At 39.2% G+C, this 21047-nt stretch overlaps 1 protein-coding gene across 1 annotated transcript; it reads left to right on the plus strand.

Moving 5' to 3' along the window:
* Positions 1 to 909: 909 nt before the first annotated feature.
* On the plus strand, positions 910 to 17695 carry DIO1 (iodothyronine deiodinase 1). Its single transcript, XM_060231851.1, has 4 exons — positions 910 to 1318; positions 6087 to 6230; positions 6460 to 6659; positions 14956 to 17695. Exons 1-4 carry the CDS (start codon positions 955 to 957, stop codon positions 15019 to 15021), a joined length of 774 nt encoding a protein of 257 aa, XP_060087834.1. The 5' UTR covers positions 910 to 954; the 3' UTR covers positions 15022 to 17695.
* The last annotated feature ends 3352 nt before the right edge of the window (positions 17696 to 21047 follow it).

The raw sequence follows: 21047 nt of genomic DNA on the forward strand, positions 1-21047 counted from the left end.
TTCCTGATGTCATGAAAGAGTTAACCCATTTACATATGGTAATTCTTAGTTGGTTTAGGACCAATTAACTGTCATGCATGTACTTCCATCTTAGAGAAGGTCATCCATAATGAAGTGACCTTTAGCCTGGCTAATCAATAGTTTGGTTATGTTACCTGATTCTTTGCACATATGCATTTTGGGAGCTTCTTCTTCCCTTTGTTCAAAAATTGATGTGTAATACATACGAGAATCATAGGAAATATTATCATGGAGTAGACAGTAACTAGAAAGAGAAAGCTATACAGCTAGACTGTTTATTGTTTTGTCCTATTAAGTAACCCTAATTCCTTAGTAAACTTTTCAAAAACTAATTTACACGTGTGCTGTGCCATTGCTTTTTACTCTGTCAGATTATACAACAAATATGTTGACTGGTTAATCTTTGACTCAAAAGCAAAACAAAAGCCAATGGATGGTGCAGAGTGCTGATCAGGCTTGAACTGTGGAGGGTCAAGTTCCACTCTGCTTAGCTGTGAACAAATCACTGTTGACCTACAAAATTATTGTGAGCTAAATCCCATCTGAGTTTCTCTGTTCCTTGAAGGGTGAAGACATAAATATGATTTTAAAAGCACAAACAAAATATTCAAAACATGACTTGCTGATATCAGGGCAAGTTCCATGCATAATGTTCCACTAAACATGGAGTAATCCAGTACAGCCAGCTCCTACAAAGATCTTTCAGGTTTAGACCAGGTGATTTATGCCTTGATTACTAACAGGCTGCAAACTGGAAACCATTTGTCTTGATTAAAATTCCACTGAAGTCTTCAGTGGTTGGCAGCTCACAGCCTGTTGTGAAACAATAGCAGAAATCATACATATGCAGTGCAGCAGCTAAGCAGACACACTAGTCATGTGCCTTGTCTCCTCTTCTTTCACCTTTGTTCCATTCTGGTATTTCACCATGCCATGCACAACATAGCAGCCTCTCAAACTGCCAAGATGTTCAAAATCAGCACATTTGTACAAAAGACCTGGATTCTTTTGCAAGTGTGCTTGTGCACTGCTCTAGGTAAACTTTTAATGTTCTTATTCCCAGCTACTCTAAAGAGCTATATATTGAGACAAGGGGGAAAGAGCAGCATGGGGATGAACCCCAAATTCACCTATGAGAATTGGGGACCAACTTTCTTTAGCTTCCCATACCTACTCTTTGTCTTGAAAGTCAAATGGAAAAGGCTAGAAGATGAAGCATTTCAAGGATGCCCTGCTCCCAACACCCCTGTGATAGACCTTGGAGGGGAAGTTCATCACATCTTAGATTTCATGCAAGGTAAGTGAAATCAGTCTGGGTCTTGATTCAGCTGTGACACCAAACAGACTGCTTCTACATTGTAAGGGATTTCAGAGATGGAGCAATGGCTGCAACTGTTTGTCAGTCAATGCAGACAACATGCCATGCCATAATTAGCACAAGCTTGGATCCTAACAAGATTTTCTTCCGATGGAATGTACTTCAACCAGCAATTTTCACCAGTTCTCCTCTCCTTCTGCAGATCTTCATTTTATCTCCTGATAGTTTCCAGGGACAGGATTTGGGGGAAATATGGCAGGCTTCAGTAGAGGCAAATGTTAGGGAAACTTTGTATCTTGAAATCTGTGCTCACCTATAGAGTCCAACTATAATTTGCAAATCCACTCTAAATCACAGCTTCTGATTCTGATTTACTGGCTGGCCAGTAAATGTTTTGCCAGTGCAGATACCATACCAGTTTGGTGGAGTGGTTAAGTGTGTGGACTCTTATCTGGGAGAACCGGGTTTGATTTTCCACTCCTCCACTTGCAGCTGCTGGAATGGCCTTGGGTTAGCCATAGCTCTCGCAGAGCTTGTCCTTGAAAGGACAGCTTCTGGGAGAGCTCTCTCAGCCCCACCTACCTCACAGGGTGTGTTATGGGGGAGGAAGGTAAAGGAGATTGTGAGCCACTATGAGATTAAGAGTGGAGGACAGGATATAAATCCAATATGCAAGACTGTGATCAGGCAGGCAAAAAGGGACTATGAGGAGCATATTGCAAAAACATAAACACCAACAATAAAAATTTCTTCAAATATATTAGAAGCAGGAAACCAGCCAGGGAGGCAGCGGGGCCCTTGGATGACCATGGGGTAAAAGGATTACTGAAGGAGGATGGGGAAATGGCTGAGAAGCTGAATGCATTTTTTGCCCCCGTCTTCACTGTGGAAGATGAGAACTTTTTGCACGCCCCAGAACCACTAATTTTGGAAGGGGTGTTGAAAGACCTGAGTCAGATTGAGGTGACAAAAGAGGAGGTCCTACAACTGTTAGACGAATTAAAAACTAATAAGTCACCGGGTCCGGATGGCATACATCCGAGAGTTCTGAAAGAACTCAAAGTTGAACTTGTGGATCTTCTAATAAAAATCTGTAATCTTTCATTGAAATCTGCCTCCGTTCCTGAGGACTGGAAGGTAGCAAATGCCACCCCCATCTTTAAAAAGGGTTCCAGAGGAGATCCGGGAAATTACAGGCCAGTCAGTCTGACTTCAATACTGGGAAAGTTGGTAGAAACCATTATCAAGGACAGAATGAGTAGGCACATTGATGAACACGGGTTATTGAGGAAGACTCAGCATGGGTTCTGTAAGGGAAGATCTTGCCTCACTAACCTGTTACATTTCTTTGAGGGGGTGAACAAACATGTGGACAAAGGAGACCCGATAGATGTTGCTTACCTTGTCTTCCAGAAAGCTTTTGATAAAGTTCCTCATCAAAGGCTCCTTAGAAAGCTTGAGAGTCATGGAGTAAAAGGACAGGTCCTTTTGTGGATCAAAAACTGGCTGAGTAATAGGAAGCAGAGAGTGAGTATAAATGGGCAGTCTTTGCAGTGGAGGACGGTAAGCAGTGGGGTGCCGCAGGGCTCGGTACTGGGTCCCATGCTCTTTAACTTGTTCATAAATTATTTAGAGTTGGGAATGAGCAGTGAAGTGGCCAAGTTTGCGGATGACACTAAATTGTTCAGGGTGGTGAGAACCAGAGAGGATTGTGAGGAACTCCAAAGGGATCTGTTGAGGCTGGGTGAGTAGGCGTCAACGTGGCAGATGAGGTTCAATGTGGCCAAGTGCAAAGTAATGCACATTGAGGCCAAGAATCCCAACTACAAATACAAGTTGATGGGGTGTGAACTGGCAGAGACTGACCAAGAGAGAGATCTTGGGGTCATGGTAGATAACTCACTGAAAATGTCAAGACAGTGTGTGTTTGCAATAAAAAGGCCAACACCATGCTGGGAATTATTAGGCAGGGAATTGAAAACAAATCAGCCAGTATCATAATGCCCCTGTATAAATTGATGGTGCGGTCTCATTTGGAGTATTGTGTGCAGTTCTGGTCACCGCACCTCAAAAAGGATATCATAGCATTGGAGAAAGTCCAGAAAAGGGCAACTAGAATGATTAAAGGGCTGGAACACTTTCCCTATGAAGAAAGTTTGAAACGCTTGGGGCTCTTTAGCTTGGAGAAACGTCGACTGCGGGGTGACATGATAGAGGTTTACAAGATAATGCATGAGATGGAGAAAGTAGAGAAAGAAGTACTTTTCTCCCTTTCTCACAATACAAGAACTCGTGGGCATTTGATGAAATTGCTGAGCAGACAGGTTAAAACGGATAATAGGAAGTACTTCTTCACCCAAAGGGTGATTAACATGTGGGATTCACTGCCACAGGAGGTGGTGGCGGCCACAAGCATAGCCACCTTCAAGAGGGGGTTAGATAAAAATATGGAGCAGAGGTCCATCAGTGGCTATTAGCCACAGTGTGTATATATATTATATATAATTTCTTTTTGGCCACTGTGTGACACAGAGTGTTGGACTGGATGGGCCATTGGCCTGATCTAACATGGCTTCTCTTATGTTCTTATGTTCAATATCTTCTTCTTCAAATAAGTTTGTCAATCCCCAGTTGGATTCCATTACACATGACACCAAATTGTCAGATTCCAATTTGGTGTCAGGTATAATGGAATCACCAGTTGGAGGCAGGGGATCCCCTGGTTTGAAGGCCCTTCCCCTGCTTCAAGGTTAGTAGAATGTGGGGGGGAGTGTCCGATGGGAACTACATTATACGCTATGGAGACCAGTCCCCATAGCGTATAATGGATAATTGATCGGGGGGGGGATCTATTGTTTGAGGTAGAGGCACCAAATTATGCTTGCTCCTGGCTCCATCCCCAAAGTCCCCAGATATTTCTTGAGTCACACTTGGCAACCCTAATGCCAAATCATAGTGAGTTGGATGCTACCACCCCATTCTGACAGTGGTAGGGTATCACTTTGGTGCAAGGAGTCTTTAGTGAGGCAGGAGACTCTTCTAGAAGCTGCTCTTCTGTTGACATTGGTGAAATGGACTACCACCAGTGCAACTGAGTGACAGAAGCCAACCCAATATATTCAATACATTCAGATAGCTGAGGACTGCTACCTTTCTCCAACCAAACCTAAGACTGAACTATCTGAAGAATTATTTACAACATTTTGTGTGGGGGCGGGGGGAGAGAATCACAGTTTTCCAGTTTAATGTATGAATTAATGATTCGAGGTGGGGAATCCTCTTACAAGTAATAATGGGCTGGTTTTGCCTTTTCAGTTTTTCCAGTGTGTAGAAATACAAACCTATAATGTATTTACAGTAGATCCCTGGGGGAGGTGGACAAAAATGTAACAGTTGATATATAGGAAGCCCTGAACTATAGTATAATTCTTCTGCCTGAAGTCCAGAAAAGAGATGGTACTTATTAAAGCACATGGCTGCCCCAAAATATTGCTTAGAGAAACAAGTTCACACTGTATTTTGCTCTCTCTTCCAACATCCCCTTAAATCATTAAGCTGTATTTTATATTAAGCTGTATTTTGCTCTCTCTTCCAACATCCCCTTAAATCATTAAGCTGCACTTTCTAATAGGCAGTAAGTAAATACACTGCCTCTAAAAACACACACAAAAGAATGGGTCAGATACAATGATAGGAACATGGGGTCCTAGCATGGAGGAGGGAGATGGGTGTACCTTACCAGGGTCTAGGGAGGGGACAACCCAAGCTGAAAACCAATTGTATGTATATAGTCCATGTTATGACTATATAGAACTTTTTTTCTTTCTTTCATAACTCATGAGATTATATACATATGCTGGAATTTGAGACCCATGTTAGATGTTTGGACCAGGGAAACCGTGCAGGTTCACACACTCACATACACACATATACACACAAACAATGGGCTCCCATTCTAGCTGTATCTGAAGAAGTGAGCAGTGACTCACAACAACTCATATCCTGCTACATATTTTGTTAGACGTTGAGGTGCTACTGAACTGTTGCTCTTTTCTAACATTAGCAATGGCATTGTATAGTCAAATGGTTGTCACAGAAAGTTTGGTCCCAAATACTCTTGGAAGACACAGTTAAGGCAACCCCTAGGGGCAATTACAAACATGAGCAATTTCATGAGGAAAAGAACAATGCATTTGGGTTGGATCCAGCTAGCTTTTCTACCCAGAATCACTAAACTCCGCTCTTTGCTTCAGTCACTGTCACACATATATTTTGTCCATGCTGGTTCCATGAGCCCCACCACAATCTTTTTGGGTAGTTTAAGAGGACCTTCTCAATATTTTTTCACCACCAGAAAGCTGTTTGGATCAGATCCACTAGAATAGCTAATGTTCAAAAAACATTCCCACTAGATAATTTTTACCAGTGGTAAGAACACCTTTTAGTCTAGATGTACTTCTTATAGGAACTGATGACCAATCAAATTTCAATAGATATTGTACTCTCCAACCCAACATACCACCAAGGCACTGAACTGTATTAGTCATAAAACAACCCTTGTACATTTACCAGTGTTACTTTTTTTGAACTGTGGTTCTTTGCTGTTAGTAATATTCTGGTTTAATGTGTGGGACATTTTCCCCACTGGATCACTCAGGTTTTGTGTTTTTATTCTGAGTGGCCTATTCTGCTGCTTTTACTATAAAACCATATTTAGACTTCATGGACTGCTTTACATACATTGCAGATAACAGGCCTTTGGTCCTGACATTTGGAAGCTGCACCTGACCTTCATTTATGTTCAAATTTGGCGAGTTTAAAAAGCTTGTCGAAGATTTCAAATTTGGAGCAGATTTCCTTGTGATCTACATTGAAGAAGCCCATGCCTCAGGTAAAATAAGGTTGCTGAATAAAGTGCAGTATGTAATAGGCAGCTTTCCAGAAAAATATTTTAAATTTCTCCTTTAAGATCCCATCAGTGACCACATGAGTAAATCTTAGTTCCAAAGAACTTGCTACTTCAAACAGGTTTACCATTCTGTAATGTTTTAGGATATTAATAAATGTAATCATGTTGGATAGAAGCTATATACTCAATGTAATCATTATGTTTGTTTCAGATGAATGGGCTTTTAAAAACAATATTCCTATTAGAAGCCATCGGACTCTCCAAGACCGTATACAGGCTGCACAGATCCTGCTGAAAGAGCATCCCTTATGCCCAGTAGTTTTAGATACTATGGAAAACTTGAGCAGTGCCAAATATGCAGCTCTGCCAGAAAGACTTTATGTGCTTCAAAGAGGAAAGGTTATCTATAAGGTAACAAAAATGTCTACAATTTGGTGAAAAGTCTAACAATAACAAAGAATGCATCAGTATACACCAATTGATATCGGTAGTTGGCTAATCTTAACTTCTATTAATAGAGAAAAAAATAAATATAAAGAATAAGGACATGGAAGAATTCCCAGTAGACATCCATAATGAGATTTCCCATCAACTTTCAAAAGTGGAGGCTGTCTGTATAGCAGTATCTGCTTATAGGGTTCACTTGCCTGCGTCTTAGTATCTAGCTAAACATACTTTCTGCAGGCAAATTATTGTTTTTACTTGTTTAATTTTAATGTATTGTTTTAACTCTGAACTCTAGGTTTTTATTGTTGTTACTGTATGTTGTGATCCACCCTGAGCCCGTTTACGGGAAAGAGCAGAATATAAACTTACTAAAATAAATAAATTGTACATACAATTATCTTACTGCAACATGAAATTATATAAGAAGCTTTAGAATTGTGTCCCAAACCTTCTTAAAGAGAGTATGATATTGGTTCTTCTAGGCACAGAGCTAGATGTTAGAAAATTGTCATCCTCCTCCCAGATTGCTAGACTGACATTAACTTTTCTCTCTCTCAGAGCAGGAACGCTCAGGAATGCAGTTCCGGCTGGCTTCATGTCAGGGGGTGTGGCCTAATATGCAAATGATTCTTGCTGGACTTTTTCTACTAAAAAACCCCTGTGTGGAACAATGGTGACACCAGGGGTGTGTGACCTAATATGCAAATGAGTTCCTGCTGGACTTTTTCTACCAAGAAAGCACTGCTCTCTCTCATTTTTAAGTTTTATTGGTTTCAAGAAAGTAGGAGTAGGGAGGGTAGAAAACAAAACTACATATGAATCTTATTCTGCATAAAAATACTTTCAGAGAATATAAGTCCACATCTGCAATACTTTCTTAAAATACATAAATTGTCACATATTATTGTCTCTAAACTATACATCAGCAACATTTTGATATTTTATGTTATGAATCTTTTTCTTAAAATATCTATTGTTTTTGACAATTCCAATAAAGGCAATCTTGTGATACAAAATACAGGGCAAAAAGGAGATATAAATTCACACCAGAGAATCTTAAGAGTCTTATCTAGCCAGGCTTAAAATTTCATCCAATATTTTCTTGCTTCTTCCTTAGATTTCCCAGCCAACAGCTGGGACAAGAAGTCCAGCTCTGCTATTTCCAGAAGTTTTCCCATTCTGGTGGGAATTTCCTGAGATTTCCATTTCTGTGCCAAGAGAATCCTGGCTGTTGTATTGAAATGTGCCAACAAATGTCTCATTTCTTTGGAATAATCCTCAGGAAATATATTCAATAAAAACAATTCTGTGTCTTCATAATCTTCTGTAATAGTTCATGAACCTTTTTCCAGTAGTCCTTCACCATCTCACATGTCCACCACATATGGTAAAAGGAGCCAACCTGTTTAGTACATTTCCAACATTTGTTAGACATATTAGTATAGATCTTACACAATTTCTGTGGAGTCAAGTACCATCTATAAAACATCTTATACAAGTTTTCTTCAAAAGTTACTTACCTAGTTAATTTAACATTGAATTTCCACAATCTCTCCCATTCTTCTAATGAAATGTTGTGACCAAAATTTTTTGCTCATTGAACCATACAATCTTTTACAACTTTGTCTTGCATCTTCATCTGTAGTAGATATGCAGTTTAGAGATTAACTTTTCTTGTGGGCCTAGAAATATTTTATCAAATGGGTATTGTTCTATGTTGAAACCTGTCATTTTGTCTTTGGCATACCTAGATTCAACTTGCATTCTCAACCACCAGTTCATTTTAATGTCTATATTTTCCAACTCCTCTCTAGTTTTCAGCTGATTATCTTTTCCCAACAAGTCATTATATCTATAACTCTGATTTGGTGTTAAAAGATTTGGATGAGTAAATGCTTCTACTGGGGAGACCCATCTTGGAATTTTTTTGATAATTTTTTTGATAAATTCTAATTTTTAACCATGACCACGTATGATTCCGAAACCAATGGTTATTAAAATAGGAGTGTCCTTCAAGTCTTTGATACCACAGATATGCATGCCACCCCATAGTGAGATCATGTCCCTCTAACAACAGTTGTCTCTTGTCATTCAATAATATCCAGTCTCTTACACACAAAAGCACAGAAGCTTTGTAATACACTTGCCAGTCTGGAAGGCCCATACCTGCTCTTAATTTGGAATCTTGCAGTGTCTTTAGTTTGATTCTAGGTTTTTTGCCTTGCCAAGCATATTTGGAGACCATCTTATTCAATTCTTGAAAAAAACCACTATTTAAAAATATTGGAATAGTTTGAAACAAAAATAATAACCTTAGAAGGATATTCATCATTATTAAGGCTATTCTTCCCATTGAGGATAAGTTCAAGTCATGCCATTTTTCCAAATCTTTTTTGATTTCTTTAAGTAGTTTATCGTAATTGTCTGTTTTTAAATTGTTGCACTTATTTGAAATAAGTACACCTAGATATTTGATTCTTTTTTCATACAAAAACTGATTTTTGCTGAAGAGATTGGATTTGTTCCATCGTCATGTTCTTTGTCAAAAATTTTGTTTTGTGGTAATTGATCTTCAGTCCTGCCCAGTAACCAAATTGTGTGATCTTATTTATAAGACAGTCTATTGAATCTGTTGGTTGCTCTAATATAAAAACTAGGTCATCTGCAAAAACTCTCAGTATATATTGTTCACCTTTTATCACTACTCCCTTGATACTTGTATCTTCTCTTATTTGGTTGTTCAGTATCTTTAGAGATAAAATAAAAAGTAGTGGTGACAATGGACAGCCTTGTCTTGTACCTTTTTGAATATTAATTGCATCTGTTAGTTCACCATTCACTGTTACCCTTGCTCTTTGAGAAGAGTATATTGCCTCTACTGCTCTCAAAAAAATTTCACCACATTCCATACCTTTCAGTTGCTGTAACATAAATTGCCAAAGAACATTATCTCAGCATCCAAGCAAATTAGAGCCAGTTGTTTTTCTGGATGAGTTTCATAATATTCCAAAATATTACGAACTGTTCTAACATTATCTTTCAAATATCTTCTAGGAAGGAACCCTGCCTGATCTTGATGTAATGGAGACTGTAGAACTTTCTTCAAACGTTGTGTCAATATTGCAGCAAAAATTTTATAATCCACATTTAAAATAGAAATTGGACGATAATTTTTAATATCTTTCAAATCTGCATCTTCTTTTGTAATTAAGGATATTGTAGCTTCTTGCCATGAAGCTGGTATTTGGCCTTCATCTTGAATCTTTTCAATGAAACGCTTAAATGGTAACAATAAAGACTCCTCATACACTTTGTAGAATTCAGCAGGCAGTCCATGTGGACCCGGGGCTTTGCCATTCTTTTGAGATGCCATTACGTCTCCAAGTTCTCTTATTGTTATTGGTTCATTTAAAATTTTTTGCTGTTCCTCTGTAAATTTGTTAAGATTATTTTGGTTAATGTAATCTTCTAAATCTGTTTTGTGAACTTGCTTATCTTCATATAACTTTTTATAGAACTGTTCCATGATTTGACATATCTCATGTTTTTTAACTTTCTCTTTATTATTCTCATCTTTCAGGACCGAAATTATTCTTTTGGCCTTTTCTTTTCAAATCCTATAGGCCAACCACCTTCCAGGTTTATTGGCATGCTCAAATTTTTTTTGTCTAGACAACCTCAATTTTATCTCTGTCTCCTCCATAAGTAACAAGTTCAATTGGTGTTGTATTTCTTTCACCTTATTTTGGAATTTGTGTCTTGTTGGTTGTGTTTTCAGATTCTTTTCAGCTTCTCTAGCTTGTGACATTAATTTTTGAAAATTTTCAGTTCTTTCTTTCTTTTTCTTGATACTATATTTAATTGCAAGGCCTCTGAAATAAGCTTTAGCAGTATCCCAAATTACTTGCATCTTTACATCTTGCATTGTGTTCTGTTTGAAAAAGGATTCCATTTCAACCTTAGATTCTTTAAGAAAGTCTTTCTTTCAGAATTAAGGTGTTTAACCTCCATGATCTTCTCATTCGTGTACCTTTGAACTTTATCATTACAGCACTATGGTCTGAAATAACTCTTGTTTGAATTTCTGTCTCAACTAGATCTTTGACCAGATTTGTAGAAAGCCAGCACATATCGATTCTTGACCATGTTTGGTGGCTAGAAAAATAGTAGGTAAAATCTTTAGAATTTTGTTCTCCATACATCAACCAAATCCAATTTTTCTGCTAATTTCCAAAAACTAATTGGTGATTGAAGACTTTTACTTTTAGTCTGTTTATGCTGTTTTTTGTCCATTTGTCTGTCAGAAACTGCATTAAAATATCCTATTAGACAATATTCTACATAATCCAAATTTGATAGTTTAAGTCGCAAGTCTTGAAAGAATTTCTCTTGTTGATCGTTTGGAGCATAAATATTTGCCACTAACATTTTTTTTATTGTCCACTGTAATTTCCACTAATAGAATTCTTCCATCTTCAGAGTCATACTGCAATTGTGGGTTAAATTTATCCTTACTGTATATTGCCACTCCCCTTTTCTTTTTGTTCATATCTGTTGCTGTAAATAAGCTACCAAGTTTTTTATTTTTTCAGAAGACGTTGGTCTTTAGTTAAAATATGCAAACAAATTATGTCCATTTCCATTTTTGTCAAATATCTAAAAGTCTTCCTCCTTTTGGCAGGAGAGTTGAGTCCATTCACATTAATAGAAACTATTGAACCCATTATGGCTTTTGCTTATCACTATCTTTTTTATCTTTTTTGGTTTGCTGTCTTGTCGGGTATCTCCGTGGTTCATTTGGATTTTCTTCACCAGAACTTTCTTCCTCCTCTTCATCATCCTTCTTTTCCTTGCCTTCTTTTCCCTTCACTCTATCCAGAAATTCTGAGCTTTGAAGATGGAATTTATCCTGTACCTATTCTCCTGGTAAGTGAAAAGAAGGCCTTCCGGCATTAACCATGTATAGGGTATTTCTCTTCCTCTCAGGAAATCTGTTAATGCTTGGTATTCTCTCCTCTTGTGTCTCACTGGCCAAGGAACCTCTCTTAGAATTTTCACCATGTTTCCAGCTATCATCATAGGTTTGTCTCTTGCTTGCTTCAAGATATCATCTCTGGTCCTCTTTCTTGTAAGCTTCAAGTGGACTTCGCTGGGTAATTTGTTTCATCTTGTATAACTTGATGGCACTCGTCTAACTTGATCAAACTCTTCTTCCATCCTTTGAGGAGTTACCTGTAAAATTTCAGCCAAGGCTTCACTTAATATTTTCTGCAAATCTTCAGTTTTCTCTTCTGGTATGTTTTGAAACCTCAGCATATAGGCAGCTCTATCTACTTCCAACCGCAAGAGTCTAGATTCATGTATGTTCTAGTCTTTTTCCAGTTGTTCCACCTTTTGTGTATTCTCTGTCACCTGGCCATCTAATACTTTTAAGGCTTTATTAGTCTCTGCTGTCTGTCTGCTATTCTCCAAAAGCTCTTGTTTAATCTCTGTCATCTGTTCACCAATGTTATCTACTTTACTAGTCAGCTGTGCTATGACAGTCATTAAGGTGTTTTGCATCTCTTTCATGTCTCCCTGCATGGTCGTAAATTTCACTTGCCCAGATGGAGCACTGGGTGAAGGTATTGATGGTTTTCCTTCTCGATTTTCTTTTTTTAACCGCTTCTTTAAAACCAATAACAGCTTTATTTTCCATTCCAAGTCTATATGCTGCCTCTTCAGAATTTATTTTGGAACTCTGTCTTCCTGTTTATAACAGATAAGCTAATCTCCACCAGGCAATGCTGTTATTATGGAATGATTTTAAAAGGAAAACAGCCTTCTAGCTGCTATCAACAATTTGTCATACCCAAAACAATAGTAAGACTAATAATAAACAAACATGCTTAATAGTACATAGCCAAAACAATTCAATTCACTGCAACAAAAACGAATTCATTATAGCAAGTCCTCTACCAATGATAGTTCAATTGAAATCCAAGTCACTACGGGATCTTCCAACTGCTTCAAGGTATAAATTTGTAATCCAGGGCTGAATGCCCTATTTATAATCCAGGAATGAGATAAAAAAAATAAAAAATAAGCAAATAATCCAGGAGGAAAATAAAACCAGGCACTCCTAAAGAAAAAAGCAAAAAATAATAAAAATAAGGAAAACTCCAAATTTGATAAGCAAAGAAAGGAAGGGTGAAAAGATACATCCAAAGCCAAAAATATTCAAACTATATATAAGAAAATTCAAACCATGAGTAGAAAGGGGGAAAAAAGGTAAGAGCAAAATTAAAAGGTTATATCCATAACATCCAACGTCAAGGAATTATAATCCACTTTAAAAACTGGCACAAATATTCTTCTTTCAACCAAGGATCCTATTATTTTTTATGGGTCAATATATAATGCCCACTAGAATTTAAAAGTCAAGTTGGAGCTCATATAAATTCATTCAGAGCACTTCCATTTAAGCTTCAAATTGCTCTTTAAACCAGCTGTCCTTCACATCCATATATGCTTACAAACAACTTTCCCAAAGTCAAAACTTTTTTCCCAGAAGGGAGTTTAAAACAAATCAATTAAATTCAGCCATCAAGTCTCTTCTACATTTAAAGATGGGTGTGATTCTCCTCACGCAGGTATTATAGGTTTCACCAAGATAGGCAGAAACTTTTAGAAGCCTTGAAGGAGAAGGAGAGAGAGTCCCCCCCCCCTTCTCAGTCTTTTGCCTCCACTTGAATTCTGCTTCAGCCCCGGTTCTCCATTTCCCTGCTTGTCAAGAGCAATGCCTTAAAAGTCAGCAATAAAAGAATGAACACTTACAGACATAATAGTAGAGATGCAGGTTGTCTTGCTATTGCAGAGTTGCTTAGATCAGAAAAAGGGTAAGGAATAAGTCGGCAGTCGACCCTCGAGCCAGCGGGATCAGGGGCAGCTGCCTCCACTGTCACCCCCGTTCAACCACTCGAGCTCCCTGCCTTCTAGGACCCTTCCTGGGTCCCAGAGTCAAGTCACCCTTCGTGGGGGACCCCTCGAACAGTCCAATTTAGAAGCGGCTCTGGAGGCACCGGTCCGAGCCGCTCATAAAGACGCGTCGCCGAAACCGGAAGACCAGCCCTACTCTCTCTCATGGCAAATTCATGCAAATTTATTTTATTTTTATGTATTTGATTTATACCCCGCCCTCCCCACCGAAGCAGGCTCAGGGCGGCTTACAGCATAAAATTCCAGAAACAATAAAATTGATAAGTTTTAAAATACATATTCGGTAATAAATAACAATGATTAAAACAATTAAAACAGAAAAACAGACTATTAAATTGGTGATGGCCACAATAAAAACAAAAACAACAACAACTTCAGGAGGCTGCAGTTTTTACCTGGAAGAGAGGGATGCTTCCCCCACCTGCAATATTTCAGCTATTGGTCATTAACCCATTCACTTTCACCACCTCTAGGATTCCAGATGCATTAGGAAGATTAAACATGTACATGGAATCCTGCAGTGCAGAAGCTTGGAGCAAATCCAGAACAGATAAATGGCTGACAGAGAAGGCATTAAGCTCTATTGCTTCTCTATTCAGTACTGTAGCTTTCAAAAGCTGCTCTTCTTTTAAAAAAATCCACTAGAACATAATAGTTTGCATGAAACATGCATTTACATAGTCCTTTAGCCTCCAGAAATCTAGAAGGAAGACAAGGGTTAGATCCACTGATCCATCCACAGAAAGCCAACCATTTCCAACCCCAAGGAAAGTGATTCCTAGAGTCATAGGACCAATGTGGTATCATTAGCCATACAAGTTGGTGAACTGCAGTGAAAAGGGAAAAAGAGGTGAAATTATCCTTCCTTCCTTTTTGGTTAGTGGAGCTGCTTCTTCCGTCAGCAGAGCTCCACTGATAGACAAGGCAGAAGGAAGTGATTTCTTCCTCTGTCCCCTCACTGCAGCCCACATGGCTATTACACCATGTGAGTTCGGTAACACCAAGAATTCATTTTCCAGTGGACTGCTGGTGGAAGGGGAAGCAAACTTTGTGGGAGCAGAGTGCTGGACTGATTGGAAATTTTTGTAATAGTTAACCAATTTGATTTCTAATTGAGATATTATTAAACAACTGTTGCACGCCATGTTTTATCATGCAAGAAGTTTTCAAAAAGATTACAGATACCCTAGAAATGTCTCTTGTCAGTCTTTTCTGTACCATCCCACTTCACAATAATTATTCAGATTGAAACCAATGGTAAACTTTTTATTTTATTTTACAGGGTGGAGTGGGACCTTGGAATTATAGCCCTCAAGAAGTACGTGAAGTTTTGGAACAACTACTCTAATTGAATAAAACAAACCTACTAGTGGCCCCCTAAAGTAATTAACATAATTACTCCATAATCTGCTGCTTCTTTTTTAAAAAGGATTAATATTGATTTAGAAAATATTGTATATATTAAGTAAATCCCATCCATATGAGGAAAATGGGCACTGTACATTGTGCACCTATCATTACCCCCACATAGGTCAACCATACACAATAGATTCATAATGTGGTAACTGCAGTAATCCCTTGCTTGTATGTAATTGAAAGCTTAAATCAGTATGGCCTAAACATACATGCAAATAAGGGTTAGTAGCCACTTGAAAACCAACTTATAGAAGTGGCTTCATACAGCAAGCTTTTCACACGAAGCAATCTGTCAATCACTTCTATTTGGAATTCATCAACAGCTTGTGGTAGAGTGATGTAAACTGTCAGAACTGCACAGCAAGAAGTTTCACGAGAACTGCTTGTCTTGCAGAGTAGTCACCACATAGCTGAACAATGTAAATAATAACCCTCCTCCTTGGTTGCCAAGTGACAATAAGATTTTCCAACATGGACCACAGCCTAACTATTGGAACTGCCAGAACAAAATTTGAGTCCAGTGGCATCTTTAAGACCAACAACTTTTTTAAAGGTGCAGGGCTTTTTTTGGTAGCAGGAACTCCTTTGCATATTAGGCCACACACCCCTGATGTAGCCAATCCTCCAAGAGTTTACAGGTCTCTTCTTACAGGGGCTACTGAAATCTCCAGGAGGATCGGCTACATCAGGGTGCGTGTCCTAATATGCAAAGGAGTTCCTGCTACCAAAAAAAGCCCTGGGTATAAGCTTTTGTATGCATGCACACTTCTGATATCTGAAGAAGTATGTATGCACATGAAAGCTTATACTTTGAATAACACTTCATTGTTTTCAAGGTGCCACTGGACTCAAACTTTGTTCTGGTGCTTCAGACCAACACAGCTACCCACCTGAATCTATTGGAACTGCCACACTGTGACAACTTTAAATGTGAGAAGTCTTTGTTTTGAGGAACCCAGACTATTGCATGCTTGGATAATGGATGCTTGGGTAAAAGATGCTCACATATTATGACAAACTGTACATTGCATGTCTGTGCAGGCATACTCTTCCCATGAGCTGGATCAAGCAAACATACACAGCCTCAGCACTTCCCCCTCAGTACACAATGGACAGTGTTGGGATCATGCCTAAAGCTTCTAATAAGCAAGAGACTTAACAGCTTTCTGAACTGTTGTAATAGTTTGCTGTTGTTTTTATTTATATTTGTTTATGATAGCCACAGCTTAAAACTTGGGCAGTTGTGACTTGATTTAGGAAAAATATCTATAGAAACAGGATGCTAAACTATGCATATTAAACTGTGTCTCACAATCTTACTAGGCTTTAACTTGTTCTTTTAAACTATAATTTCCCAATATTTTTATTGTTGTATGAACAGAAGAGTTATCACAAACTAGGATGCTGGGTGGTAGCATCCTTTCTTGCAATTTACCGTAATTAGCTTCCCTTTCTTTTAACTTGGGGGACTTGGAAGAAACAATATAATATTGTTTGCATATGTCCATTTCTTACTATTCCCTTTCAGAAGACCATTTCTTGAATATTCTAGTTCATGATACCTATTAATGGATTAGTCTTTGTATGAAGAGTAAATGACATTAAACAGGATTCACTTAAAGCATGGTCAAATGTTTGTATGAACCTAGTGTGATATATTTTGGTTTAAAAAACAGATTTGCCATGTGACATGAAATGCTGCACTTTGAGAAAGCACAGGAAACCCCTGTGTGGAATCAGTCAAATGGTTCTGAATGTGTACATATCAGTTTGCATACAAAGTTGCTTGAATTTCACACACTCAGTGACAGGGGCATTAAAGTACTCCCAAAACATTAAAAACTTAGTCATTCCCATGATATAGTTCACCACACTCTGGATTTCTGAAAACATGACATGTTCACACTCCTCACTTCAAACAGAATAAGCCAAAATTCAGCAGACAGAACACTGGGTTTCAACAGTTCACACTTGAAATAGCCAAAGGTTAGGAATTCAAACTCAAAGTTGGCATCAGTGTTGGACCTACCCTGTGTAGTTCCACAGAGTGCAATTCTATCCCCCTTGCTTTTTCAATCTTTTCAAACTACCCACAAGCTATATGTAGCACTGCTAACTGTACCCCATTTCATTGTCTGATGAAGTGTCCTGCAGACAGTTCACTGACTGCCCATCAGTTACTGGGTTCAATTTAAAATACTAGCTATCCCATGTGAAATCCTTCATGGCCTTGGTCCCTCATATTTGCAAAACTGCCTTTCTCCTTACCTTCCGCCATGACAGCTTTGCTCATTGGAGCAGGATCTTCTGCAGGTGCCAATTTGTTAATGGACAAAAACAACAACTGCCCATACATGTGCCTTCTTCATTGTGGGCCCCACCTTATGGAATGGCTTGCCTGAGGTCAGGAAGGCTCCTGCTCTCATGGCTTTCCTTAGCTTGTTATACCTGTTTGCATCTGTTAAAACATTGTTTCATTATGTTGTATGCTAATTTGCTGTGCAACCTCTGCCTTATGTATGAACTAGTAAATTATCCATTTCATTGTATCTGAGGAAATGTGTGTGCACACGAAAGTTCGTACCTTGAATAAAACCTTGAATGCATACCTTGAATTGATCTTAAAGGTACCACTGGACACAAACTTTGTTTTATGCCAAACTAATTATTCAAGGGGGCTTTTCTATTCAGGCAATAGAGTTGCACTGTACTAAGTGATTCACAAAGTTACTTAGAGAAATTATTAAGTACTACACTACTTGTTGAAACTAGGATCCTGCCTTGGAACTTTCCCATCATTTAGTGTGTATATTAATACTTCTGCTTTGCTTCCATTTTTAGACTTCTGGTTGTTTTTCAACCCAAATCCTATTGCATTGTTTACTGAATGTCCCATCCATCAATTTTATTGACTCATTCTGTGTGATCCCATCCTAAGTCCAAGTGAGAAAGGCAAACTATGAATAATGTAAATAAACAATGTACGTCAATAAATAAAAGTAACTGGGGCAAGCCTTGAATGCAGACTTCTACATTCATGTTTCAAGAATTTCTGCATTAGGACTGGGAACTTAGAATAATAGAATCATAGAGTTGGAAGGTACCTCCAGGGTCATCTAGTCCAACCCCCTGCACAATGCAGGAAACTCACAAATCTCTCGGCTTGACTTCGTGAACGAAGATTTAAAAAAGGTGCAGTAGTCCACGTCTGCTGCAGGCTCGCTGGTGGCTGACAAGACCAATGAGGGACAGGCAGGTCCGGCCACAGTGGCTGCAGGGAAAAGTCTGATTTGGAGTTGGTGCTGTAGCAGTACGATTCTTCCTCAATCTCCTTTTGTCCTCAAGACCAGATATGTGTGCGTTCTCAAAGGAAGAGACAGCCTGGTGGATGGTGTGCCTCCATGCTTTGCGATCTGAGGCTAGGTCAGACCACTGGTGATGGTTAATGCAACAGGTACCAAGGGATTTCTTCAAGGAGTCCTTGTACCTCTTCTTTGGTGCCCCTCTATTTCAATGGCCGGTGGAAAGTTCGCCATACAGGGCAATCTTGGGAAGGCGGTGGTTTTCCATCCTGGAGATATGCCCTGCCCAGCGCAGCTGCGTCTTCAACAGCAATGCCTCGATGCTTGTAAGCTCCGCCCGCTTGAGGACTTCAGTGTTGGTCACAAAGTCACTCCAGTGGATGTTGAGGATGGTGCGAAGGCAGCACTGATGAAAGCGCTCAAGGAGTCGCAGGTGATGACGGTATAAAACCCACGATTCGGAGCCGTAGATGAGGGTTGTCATCACAACCGCTTTGTAAACATTGATCTTTGTGCCTTTTTTCAGATGCTTGTTGCTCCACACTCTTTTATGCAGTCGGCCAAATGCACGGTTTGCCTTTGCCAGTCTATTGTCAATCTCCTTGTCGATCTTGGCGTCTGAGGAGATGATGCACCCCAGGTAGCTGAACTGCTGGACTGTCTGTGTTGCAATAAATAAATAGATCCTGTTTGGTTTGTTAAACACTCAGCATAAGAAACATTCAAAATTCACAGGATCTTCATTGTTGTGAGAGGGCCATCTAGCCTCTGTTTAGAAACCTCCAAGGAAGGAGAGCCCACCACCTCCTGAGAAAGCCTGTTCCACTTCCTTCTTAATGTTGAGCCAAAACACTTTTGATTTAATTTCAACCCATTCATTTCAACTTGGGGAGAGATGGTGGCTCAGTGGTAGAGCATCTGCTTGGTAAGCAGAAGGTCCCAGATTCAAGCCCTGGCATCTCCAAATAAAAAGGGTCCAGGCAAATAGGTGTGAAAAACCTCAGCTTTAGACCATAGAGAGCTGCTGCCGGGCTGAGTAGACAATACTGACTTTGATGGACCGAGGGTCTGATTCAGTATAAGGCAGTTTCATATGTTCATAGGTTCTGGTCCTACCCTCTGGGGCCACAGAAAACAATTCCACACTATCTTCTATATGAGTACTTGAAGATGGTGATCATATCACCACTCAGCTGCCTTCTCTCCAAGCTAAACATGCTCAGCTCCTTCTTTCTTCATAGGACTTGGTCTCCAGACCCCTCACTATCTTCGTCACCCTCCTCTGGATCCATTCCAGCTTGTCTATATCCTTTTTAAAAAGTGGTACCCAAAACTGAACACAATACTCCAGGGGAAGACTTACCAGAGCAAAGTAACACCATCACTTCACGTGATATGGACACTATACTTCTGTTGATACAGCCCAAAATTGCATTTGCCTTTTTAGCCACCACATCACACTGTTGACTCATATTCAGTGTATGGTCCACTAAGACCCCTAGATCCTTTTCACACATACTACTGCTAAGACAAGTCTCCCCCATCCTATAGCCATGCATTGGATTTTTCCTACCTAAATGCAGAACTTTACATTTATCCCTGTTAAAATTCATTTTATTGGTTTTAGCCCAGTTTTCTAGCCTGTCAAGATCATCCTGTATCCTGTTTCTGTCTTCTACTGTGTTTGCAACCCCTCCCAATTTAGTATAATCTGCAGATTTAATAAGCATTCCCTCTACTCCTTCATCCAAATCATTGATAAAGATGTTGAACAAAACAGGTCCCAGGACAGATCCTTATCACTCCTCTCAAAGAGGATGAGGAACCATTCACAAGCACTCTTTGGGTGTGATCTGTCAACCAGTTACAGATCCACCTAATGGTAACAGGATCCAAACCACATTCTACCAACTTGTCAACAAGGACAGTATGTGGAACCTTATCAAAAGCCTTACTGAAATCAAGATAAACTATGTCTACAGCATTTCCCTAATTCAGCAAGGTAGTCACTTTCTCAAAAAAAGAGATCAGGTTTGTCTGACATGACTTGTTCTTGAGAAAACCATGCTGGCTCTTAGTAATCACAGACATCCTTTCTAAATGTTCCAGGACTGTTTGATGATTTGTTCTAAAACTTTTCCAAGTATAGATGTCAAGCTGGCAGGTCAGTAGTTACCCGCATCCTCCTTTTTCCCCTTCTTGAAGATGGGGACAGCATTCACACATCTCCAATTTTTCAGCACCTCTCCTGTTCTCCAAGAATTCTCAAAAATAATAGCCAGAGGCTCAGAAATTACATCCGCAAGCTCTTTTAGAACCGTTGGATGCAGTTCATCTGGCCCTGAGGACTTTGTTTCTTTTAAAGAAACTAGGTGTTTATATACTACCTCTATGCTGATCCTAGGTTGGAACTTCATACCCTCACTATATGTTCTGTTTTTGCCATGTTGAACACCATTTCCCTCAGAAGAGAAGACTGAGGAAAAGTAGGAATTGAGCAGTTTGGCCCTCTCTTCATTACCTGTTACAATTTCACTTTCCTGCCCTTGCAATGTGCCTACTGTATCCTTGCTCTTTTTCTTACTCTGAATGTAAGAAAAGAACCCTTTTTTGTTGTTTTTAGCATCTTAGGCCAGCCTAAGCTCATACTGAGCTT

Source organism: Heteronotia binoei, chromosome 2 (genome assembly GCF_032191835.1).
Source record: "Heteronotia binoei isolate CCM8104 ecotype False Entrance Well chromosome 2, APGP_CSIRO_Hbin_v1, whole genome shotgun sequence".
Lineage (NCBI taxonomy): Eukaryota > Metazoa > Chordata > Lepidosauria > Squamata > Gekkonidae > Heteronotia > Heteronotia binoei.